The sequence below is a fragment of the Salvia splendens genome, chromosome 13 (genome assembly GCF_004379255.2).
Source record: "Salvia splendens isolate huo1 chromosome 13, SspV2, whole genome shotgun sequence".
Classification (NCBI taxonomy): domain Eukaryota; kingdom Viridiplantae; phylum Streptophyta; class Magnoliopsida; order Lamiales; family Lamiaceae; genus Salvia; species Salvia splendens.
In genome coordinates, this window is record NC_056044.1 from 4,264,696 (window position 1) to 4,275,458 (window position 10,763).

Below are 10,763 nucleotides of genomic sequence, written 5' to 3' on the forward strand. Positions count from 1 at the left end.
GGTAAATCAATGAATAAAAGTAGTTCAGGATTCAGAAATTCACATTACTATGTCCACAAGAAACCGTTGTATTGATGTGCAAAAACATTTCAGCCTGGAGTTAGTATGGTACTTATAAATTTTGGCTGCATTTGTTTAACAGAGTATATTCTGAGCCACAGCTTTGATGTGAAATTTTATTCAACAACAGATTAGACATGCTTCGTATCCCATCGAAGAAAGGGCGAAAAATTCAGACCGAGATCCCATGGTTGCTGATCTTTGTAACTTCCTTGGACAGAACATTTCTTTCTTTCTTTGCCTCTTTAGCAAGGTTTGTAACCTGGGTAAGATTAAAGCCCTCATTAGAGAAATATTCCTGTAGGAATACGTATATAAACAGTAAATTAAGGAAAACGACTGACTTCTGATCGAAATCGAGATGCTTCTCTACTTGGGAATTCACTAAGAGCATCCTTCAAGCCTGGAGCAATTTAATCAACCAGATTCAATTACCAGATGTCTCAATTAGGAAGACGAGATATATACCCACAATAGTGCGTGCATATATGCATTTGCCCGCGTATACAGATAGGACGGAGGCAGGTTACGTACCTCTTGCTTGCCTTTCTATCTTATAAGAGGAGGCAATGGCACCCTGTATTTGCTTTCCAGCTTGCCTGTAAGGACAATGTGTAATGTTATAGGATAAATTTAATTTTAAAATTGGGTTATGCAAATAACCTAGACAGGGACCTGAGTTTTGTCCTTCCTCGGACCAAGTGTTCTTCAGCTTGCAATGCCCTTTTCTGCCAGATAAATGACACAATATGAGCTGATGCATAACTCAAGCTAAGAAAGCTCATGTACCCTGCAAAAGTTTGTATAATGACTTTGAACTTCAACCTATACCCCCCCTCACCCCCTAGGGGGGGGGGGGGGGGAGATGGGATATACTTTGCAAAAAAATAGGAAAGCTTCTGATTTAACAGGTTAAGCAATGTCAGAATAAGAAGGGATCTGGCATGAAAATTAATTGAATGGCAACCCACATTCAAATATAAACCAGTGAAAGACAGTAGATTTCAGGATGCAAAGTTTTTCTTATATCCTAATGCATAACATCTGGCTACCCTAGCATTATAGTTTGAGTCTCAGATGACAGATGCTTGGGCCACCATTTTCAGTAAAAATGAATTAAACGATTGTTGTATTTGGATCCTACATGATGGAAACAGGAATAAAATGTACGAAGAAACAGAATTACAGATACATTGCTACTACTTGAAACAAGTTATGGTTTTTTACTTCAATTTCATTTGCAATCCTGCTTATCAATATAATAATTTAATCTCCCTTGATAGATAAGAGAAATGTAAGTCCCTGCTATATTTGCAGGAGAGCTCACAAAATATGCCGCTGAAATCATTTTCCCCTGTCCATGCTCCATAAAAATTGGTAAATTTCCAGTTGAATACTTCTTAGTGCTTATTATTTTGATAAATTTCCCTTAGTGTGAATTATGAATACTGAGATGGGACGGTAGATTTGTAGATAGGTAGTACAGAGGAATGAAGTAACATGAAAGAAATATGGCAAAAAGACTCCAGAATGTGAAAAACGCACCTCTAATTTTTCGCTTTCACCCTTCAAAAGCTCAATTGATTGCCTTAACTCCTTGACTCTTGCATCGGCTCTAGAAAGCAATGTCTAGACAAGGCAGCATTAGCTCAAATCATCATAAATTGTAAGAAAAATTCAAGTCTACAAGATGCTTGATATACTCATTATTTGAATATGAAGTGTAAATAGAAATTAAAGACAGTTCAATCACATAAATATTTATACAGTAAATAAATTTCTGCAACTGATCTATATCCAGAAAACTTCCTCATGTAAAAGGATAAGCATGAGCATTCTTTCTGTAAATTTATAGTAAGAGCAATCAGTATCAAAGATGCCTATTCACACATATTTATTACCTCTTCACTTAAGAAGATGCGCATTGTCTTGTAGGTTAAAAACTGTCTGGTTTCTGCAGAAATATGCAAACTACATCGTAAGTAAAATGTTGGGGCCAACCAATTGAACATCACTAATAGTTTGTGAATATATGCTTAATAAATTCATTCACTGGACATACTTTTCAGACCCAGGGATCCCACACCAACAACAACTCCAGTTGTGATCAAAGGGTGCGAATAGGCAAGAAGAAAACCCTCTGCAGAACATTCATAATTGTGGAGAAAATCAAGAATTAAATTAGAAATCTATTGGAAATGATTTACATCAATTTATTCATGTTGATACTGCAGTAGATCTGAACAGACCTTTAATCTTAGCAAAAGCAATATCCTCATATGTTGTATACTCAGACTTTAAATAATGCAGAGAGTCCTGCAGCATGGTTCCCTTGAATCATAAGCATATCACAAATTTATAAAGATAGAACACAAAATAAATTCTTGACAGAGTAATCAAAAATTAACATCACAAGAAGGTCAATGGGCAACGAGCTCTGGGCATTGAAAACCTTGAAGAAGATAACGCAAAAGGATTCCTAACGTAACCAAAATATTTTGAACCATTATTTTATGCTGTGAATCGTAGAGCTCTAGCCACTCCTGTAAATTACGACATTTCTAAAAAATATTTGATGTATTTCCACAGAGATGTTACTAGACACTAGCTTTCTTTTATTCATAAAACCTAACTTGAATAAGTGCAGCTTGCAGCTACGTTATTAGTTGGTAATTATGATATTGATATGAAGCATTTCAATAGTCTATATGGAAAATAAAATAAACCAAATCACACCCAATGCTCTTCCAAAAGATTCAAATAAGAGGGAAGATATAAATCACCCACCAAGAAAAGGAAAATTTACACAGTTACACTTAATATAGAACTTGGCATCTGTAGCAGATAGAGCTTACAAAAAAATAAAACAATTCACACCTGGTATATGTGTTATCCCCCTAATTCATCCAATATCAATCTTAAACATATCATTTCACCATATTTTCAAAATTATTAGCAGAACACACATCCTTTCATTACTACAGTATTTATGGAAGTTCAAACAACCGAATAAGTGCATTTCCTATTTAGCGGAAGAACAAACAGCCTAAGGGAAAAAAAATCTTAACAGCCTCCAATTTTGCCTAATGCCAGTAAAACATATTAACAGAGGGCAAACATAAACAGTTGAAAATTGAGGATATTACAATGGTTTGATTGAAATGTGCGGAGGAGGTGGTGACAATCCGATCAACGCGCGATCTGGTGACTTCGATCGCGTTCTCAACAGTGCTCTCGATTGTCTTCTGTGCAATTTGCGCTTGCTGCAAAGCGTAATCCGTCCACGGAATATTCTCGGTTATATTCGTTTCCGCACGGTTTCCCGTCGGAATTTCTCCCGATGATTCGCCGGCGATTGCTGACATTTTCACTTTTCAATTTTAGACTCGAAGCTTCGGAGGTTTTTCATTTTTCGCTGTTTTTGTCGGGCCGTGGTGGATCGGGTCATACAGTTGTGGGCTATTGCGGGTCATTTGGTGGTGGAAATTAAAATACATGGCCCATTTCTAATTTTTTTGATAAAAAATGACTAAAAACTCTGACCATCATTTTTGCAGTTTTCAAATTTTAATTATTTAATTTAAAGTCCATTCCAAAAATCATAACTAAGATTGTGGTTTGTTAAGCCTAAATTAACTATTTATAATGACAGTCTTTATCAACAAACATGATTGGCAAAACACTACTAGGCCCAAAAACTTGTGAATTTGACAAAAAGTATCTTTGCAAATTTCATCAACTTGGCTTGCATTAGACTAAATTTTAGTTGCATCAGAGGGTAAAATTGCCAGTTACGAACTAGTACTCCGAAATACATGGCGCGAGATTTCAGCGGTGATTCCATACACGTCACATTGAATTGAAACATTTCAACTCTCTCTCCAAACCATTCAACTCTTTCCGAAAATGCTCACATATACTAATCCTTCCAAAACTGAAAAACCCTAGTTTCATCTCGCCGTTTTACGCAGAATCGGCGAGAACACAGTCAAGAAATTGAGAACCGAAGTTGCACCCCTTCTTAGTAGCAACCGCGGAAATATTACGCCGGCTACGTTCGTTGATTCTGCATTGGAGAGGTAAAAGGCGCATTTTGTTTGTTCTGAAATGGTTAAAAGACGCGACATTTCGAACCCCGCAACGACTGACGACGGAGAAACTTCTGGAAGTGCTAAATTACTGATATTTATCGGGTTTTTTGTTCTTGTGTGGAAATTAAGGGTTTTTGTCAATTTGATCAAATATTGATATAATTTAGTGTTTGAATTTGATGAAAAATGAGTGGGTTTCCACGGTTCGTGATTCATCATTGTTCGCTTAAAGGTTTCCGGTTGTTGCTTAATTTGTCGGAGAATTTAATTGCTGTACATGAAGCTAAGTCAGATTTTCTTAACTTCTTTGAGAATTTGCTTAATGTGTTAATTATTTTGCTTATTCTTAACGAGAAATTGATCTCTCTCTCTCTTTTCTGGCTTAATTTCTTCTAGAATATGCTTAATATGTTCAAATTTTGCTTATTGTGAGCGATGAATTTGCTTATTCTATTCGAGAATGTTCTAATCAATGTTTTAAAAACCGGACCGGACCGCGAACCGGTAGGTAGTCCGGTCCGGTTCACCCCTTTAAACCACCACTGCATTGAACCGCCGTGAACCGGTGGAACCGGCCGGTCGGACCGGTCAGAACGTGAACCGGAAACCGGTTTTCTATTTTTTTTTCAAAATTTTTTGTAGAGGTTGAACTCATGAGCTCTCTTCTAGTAAAGAAGACCTCTACCACTCCACCACATGGGCTCATTGAACGATTTGAACATTAAATATTTTTATACATTAACCATTAATTTTATCTACAAAAACCAATAATTCATTTTAATTTTATTATTCTTTAATATAATTATTAATTATAATATATATAATTATCATCCTTTATATTTTAATGATGCTCTACTTATCACCTTTATTATTATTAGTACCATATAAGATTCATTATTTACTATAAATAAATTTTTTATATTGCATACTTAATTTATATACCCTAGCTACTGACATTAATGAATAATCTTATCTAAAGTAATTAATAAGTACTTAATTCGTATTTAATTATATATTATTTTATGAAATAAATTTTCTTAAATTAATATAAACATTATCTATTTTAATACATGAAATATTAAATTTTTTATCTAGACTAACTAATATTAAATATATATATCTGATTATATTTACTAAATTTTAATATTATTTATATTTATATATAAGTAGTTATCTATAAGGTTTAATGTTTTGTGATATATTATTAATTGTAAATCATTTACTAAATTTAATATATTTTTATATATTTTTGCAACAGTAAAACGGTTAGACCGGTGGTTCGACCGGTTGGACCGGTTGAACCGTGAACCAGTAACGTCGCCGGTTCGCTTGCCGGTCCGGTTTTTAAAACATTGGTTCTAATATTGTGAGCGATGAATTTGCTCAATGTGTTAATTATTTTGCTTATTGTTAAGGAGAAATTGATCTCTCTGTTTTTTGCTTAATTCTTTTAGAATATGCTTATTATGTTGAAAATTTTGCTTATTGTGAGCGATGAATTTGCTTATTCTGTTCGAGAATGTGCTAATATTGTTCAAGAATTTGCTTAATTTGCTCACTATGTTCAATGTAGGGATCAAATCACTTATGATTCACTAATTATCAAGACCTCTTTTGATTTTGTATCACCGCTGAGATGGCCAATCTCAGCAAGAACAATCCAGTTACAAACCCAAGTATTACACTAACACAAACTTGAGACAAATACAAGATTTACAGAAAACACTAATCTATTGCCGAGTCTCAATCGACTGCAATAGCTCCAGATTATTCCTCTGAAATCACCTGCACTACTAGTACACAAGTTAGTAACACAAGGAAATGGATCCTCTCGGATCTAAGCAACTAAACCGACAACAAATGAAATATTGGAACGCAAGGATCAGAGAGTGGCTCAGGTCGCACACACGACTTCACTGGGCCAAGGACCTCCTCTATCTTATCCACCAAGTCACAAGAGAGCACTGTGAAACAATCGGACCCTGAGCTAGGGCTTCCCGATTACTAAAACAAGATAAACTGCCCCACGCGTTCAAAGACTCACAACCACAGTCTCAAGCCTCAAGAACACTCAAAACCCACGGATCTATGAAATCAACCGAAGATCTCTCCAGAAAGAACCAGAAACGAACTCAACCGTTCGAATCTCACACAAATCTCCAAATCAACACAGGGGTTGAGAGATGACACTCGATCCTCACCACTACTAGAAAAATTGCTTCTCACTACACTTTTTTTATCACACTTTATAAAAAGTGTCAGCATAGATGTACTATCTACACACTAGCTTTTCACTGCACTTTATAATATATTGTTACTGCACTTCAACATAAAAAGTGCCATCATAGATGTACTATCTACACACTACCTCTTACTACAGGTACCCGGTGCTGCACTTCATCAAGTGCCATTATAGATGAAGTGTCAGCACAGTAATTTTCTAGTGACAATTTTAAGTGTCATTACAAGCCAATTTTCTAGTAGTGCACTAAAATAGAGAAAGGAGCCACCACAGAAGAAGATCAGAAGACATTTCAAAGAGAGAGAGAAGAGAGTTTAGAGAGAAGCTGGAGCAAAGTCGAGAAGAGAGAGAGAGTACATGAACAGACTACGGAGTCAAGGAGGCACCGGGGAGTGTATAGACTCCAAACAAACACACCTCAAATCCAACGGTCCAACATCATGATCCGTGTGGGAGGGCACATGTGGCAGCCATCCCGACAGCCATTTAAGTATTGGGCCAAATCCGGATTGGATCAACACACAATTGCAAACGGGCCATCAAAATAAACCAGCCCAGCTGATATAATTTAGCAAAGCCCAAAAGTACAGTCCATCATTTCACATTCGAGAATGTGCTTATGTAGTGAGAAATAGTTTGATTTGCGTAATTAATTCTTCAATTCACTTAATTTGTGCGTTCAATAATTATAGTCGGGATTGAATTTGATGATGCAATTATGTTGCTTAATTTCTCCTTATACGTGCTTAATATGTGTAAACTATTGCAATGCGGCCAACGATGCATAATTATCTTATTAAACGTGTGCTTAATTTAACCTCAAACATGTTTAATATGGTTAAACTGTTGCATATTGCAATTTTTTGGATAATACCATTAGTTTTGCTTAATTTGTTTTATAATGAGCTTGATTTGTGCCAAACTTTGACAGTAACTTGATTGCTCTTATTCAGACCACAGTTGTTAAGCAACGTAGACAATGGAAGAAACAAGATGATCCAGAAAATGAACCGAGGGGAAGAGGTTCAAAATAGGGAGAAGGAAATAACATCATTACGTGGAGTTTTCTCCATAACGTGTACTTTGCAAGAGTTATTGTAAACAAATTAATGCTCCTGATGCAAAAATTGTGTTTTCTCAAGCAATTTGCACATGCGTTCAATGCATTGAAATTTAGTTCAACAAAACAAGGTCTTATTTTGAATAAACATTATGTTGTAAGTCTTTTCATCACGATTATTATTAGTTTGCATTTATTATTTTAACTCAATCTCAAAGCAACAGAAATCTGTTTTTGAATGTTAATATATCATGAATAAGTATAATTTGGAAGAAATATATTGTATGACATGACAAGTATATAATATAAATATGTATTTTATCTAATTAACACAATAGAATTTTATCGTTTCACAACTACCGTATACTTAGGGGTGGGTCAGTACGGTATACCGTACCGACCGTGCCATACCGCATACTGTACCGAAAAGTACGGTATGAAAAAATTCAATACCGATACCGTACCGAATTTTCGGTATACCGAAATTCCGGTATACCGGAAATTCGGTATGATATTTTTTGATACCGGTTACCATACCGTTATTACGGTATACCGTAATAACGGTATGGTAACGGTAACGGTATACCGAAAAAAACCTATTGTGTCCAAAATATTTAAAATAACAATTCAAGTGTTCAACTATTTAAAAAAGCCCAAAACAATAAAACTTCATCACAATCAAATCTTGTTCATAGCATTCAAATTAATAAAACTTCAACATTCAAATCTAAAACAATTTATGAAGTCATGATCAACAACATTATCTTCATTTCTTGCAACCTCGTTGTCTTCATTTCTCAAAATTCCACAAAAAATCGTTGAAGATGACCCTGCATTTGATAACCTTTATTAATAGTCGAGCATAATCACAATACACAAACAACCAAACCAAAAGAAATGTATGGCATGTTATCAAGTATCATATTATATTTGTTGTTGCCGATGATGTTGATCTTTAGGTATCTTTTAATATATATTTATGGATTATTTTGATTACATATATTTAGAATTTTATCCCATAATCGTGGTTAATGATAAAATGAAGGTACTTATTGATTATTTTTGGGTCGCTATATTGCAATGAAATGAATCTCGACTAGAAAGTGTCTCACCAGTGCAATATTAAATTATTGCAACGTAAACTTGCTCATGCAGTTATAACTCAACGGTTAATTCATATTTTCACAGATTTAAAATGCTTTTTAATTTTAAGTCTGATATTTAAATGTCAAGACAGTTTATTAAAATGTCAACACAAATATGTGTTGAAATTTTAATGTGATCGTATTGACATTTTTAAGAAAAGGTAGCATTTAAACGCACTCTTGTGGCTACGTGGGGTTAATGTGATTGAAAAAGTATAATCCAAAGTAAGAGGATGTCGAATATTCTTTTATTTATCATTTCACAACTTTTATTTCGCATAATGAAATAAATATGAAGAAATTAAAATGACCCGTCCATCGCACGGGCGTGACACTAGTTAGTAATTTAAATTGGACATTTATTTCTCTTTACGAATTAAGAATGACTGATCAGTATCCTATTTATTCATCCTTCAATTTAAGTAGTATATAAAATAAGATAACATACAATGAATTAAACACTAATTAAACGATTTGATTCATTTTCAGCTGCACATATTTTTAATTGACATTTTATGAAGTGGGACGAAGAATAAAACAAATTTTTTTAATTACTTTGTGTATTTGTAATATGACATTACACAAAGAATCATATACTAAATGGTGTGAGTTAATACAAATTCTTTCAAATGTGCTCTGTTGAAACATATTCCCGATATCGTATTTCCAATCTTCTTTCGGTGTTATGTGCTATTGTGTTTATTATATTTAATAGGATGAGTTGATAAAAAAATAATTCAGGTTAATTTTGAATTTGTTTGAATAAATTATCATTTGAATGTTTAATTTTATTGTATTAACTGATGTATTATTTTTTTAATATAATATATATATTACAACATATTTAATATTAATATATATATATCTCTCTCTATATATATATATATTGGTATACCGGTATACCACGGTTTACCGAATCTTCGGTATATACCGAATATTCGGTATACCACGGTATACCGGTATACCGTGGATTCGGTATATACCGAAGTTTCGGTATACCGCGGTATAGAAAAAATGATACCGTTACCGTACCGAAACACTGCGGTACGGTATCATACCGTACCGGAAACTGCGGTATACCGAAAAATCGGTATTTTCGGTATTTTTCCGATACGGTAAGTCCGGTATTACGGTATTTCGGTATAATTTCCCACCCCTACGTATACTGCATCTCCACTACAACATTATTGCATCCATCATATCATCATTGCACTGCATCATATGAAATAGTATGTTGTATTATTTGTTTAGAATGTTGCATTATGTGTTCAGAATGTTGCATTGTCGATAAGAAACCAAGATAGATACAACTACAATACTAATAGGAATTAAAACACCCCCATCTCTTCCACTCAACCTTAACCGCCTTTACCTCCGCCGAAACTACTTCCAGATTGTGACTGCCGGAAGGCAGCAGTAGATCAGCGCTGTTCGTCGCCGCGCAGGTACTGGTGCCGGCAGTGGTTGTCTTCCTCCGCTTCTTTCTTTTTCCCCGCTGCACAGCCTCCACCGCCGATGTTGCTTTAACCTGCGATGGGTGCTGCTGCCGGCTGATGCTACTACTTCCGCTTGGCGTGTTTTCACCAGCCATCCGACCCTCCTTGTTTTCTCCGGCGTGGTAACTGGTGCTGCTACCACAAGTGACGTTAAACCACTGCATACCCTTTCTCCGCCATCAACGAGGGCACTGGCGTACGTCTTCTTCAGTGCGGGATGTCTTTCCTTGTTCTCCTGCAGCGGTGTTGCTACTCTCCGGCAAAATCTTTTCACTGCATAGATTTAGGTTTGAGGCGGTACTCCTTCGGCTGTTCGCCGGTGTCGTTGCTGCAGCAGGGTGCTTGGACCCTATGCCGAGGTTCTTCGGCTGGTAGGAATTTTGGCTTTGGTTTGTGTTGGCTTTGTACAAATCAATTAGATTTGAGATTGTCTCGATCAATTGTTCGAGAGTGTGTATTTGGCTTACCTCCATTGGAGTTTTTTGTCGGTTTCCTACTCTGATACCATCTTAAATATGGTAATCGAGAGAGGCATTCATAGATTGGTAAGTCATATTGGAAGTAGAAAATAGAAATGGAAGAAATTGTTGTGTATTTTACTTGTGTCTTTGATATGCTCATCACCCTAGTATTTATAGGGATATTTGAGTCTCGTTTAATACACTAATC

The 10,763-nt window shown here is 35.3% G+C and overlaps 1 protein-coding gene across 2 annotated transcripts; it reads right to left on the bottom strand.

The window, feature by feature from the left end:
- Positions 1-10: 10 nt before the first annotated feature.
- LOC121762798 lies at positions 11-3,467 on the bottom strand. 2 transcript variants are annotated; one of them, XM_042158801.1, is made up of 9 exons: positions 3,207-3,467; positions 2,310-2,376; positions 2,123-2,200; positions 1,962-2,014; positions 1,606-1,689; positions 736-788; positions 595-659; positions 405-463; positions 11-322 (listed from the first exon to the last, which is right to left on the bottom strand). In XM_042158801.1, the coding sequence occupies exons 1-9, from the start codon at positions 3,423-3,425 to the stop codon at positions 233-235; spliced, it is 768 nt and encodes a 255-aa protein (XP_042014735.1). In that variant the 5' UTR covers positions 3,426-3,467; the 3' UTR covers positions 11-232. The 2 variants fall into 2 exon arrangements, with proteins under 2 accessions (XP_042014735.1, XP_042014734.1); XM_042158800.1 differs by having other exon boundaries at positions 2,310-2,391.
- Between the last annotated feature and the right edge of the window lie 7,296 nt (positions 3,468-10,763).

Excerpts from the sequence above, each read along its gene's own strand:
- LOC121762798 (XM_042158800.1), bottom strand. The coding sequence starts at position 3,425 with ATGTCAGCAATCGCCGGCGAATCATCGGGAGAAATTCCGACGGGAAAC. Across the intron at positions 660-735 it reads CGAGGAAGGACAAAACTCAG|GCAAGCTGGAAAGCAAATAC; the intron begins GTCCCTGTCTAG and ends TTGTCCTTACAG. Across the intron at positions 464-594 it reads GATAGAAAGGCAAGCAAGAG|GCTTGAAGGATGCTCTTAGT; the intron begins GTACGTAACCTG and ends AAATTGCTCCAG.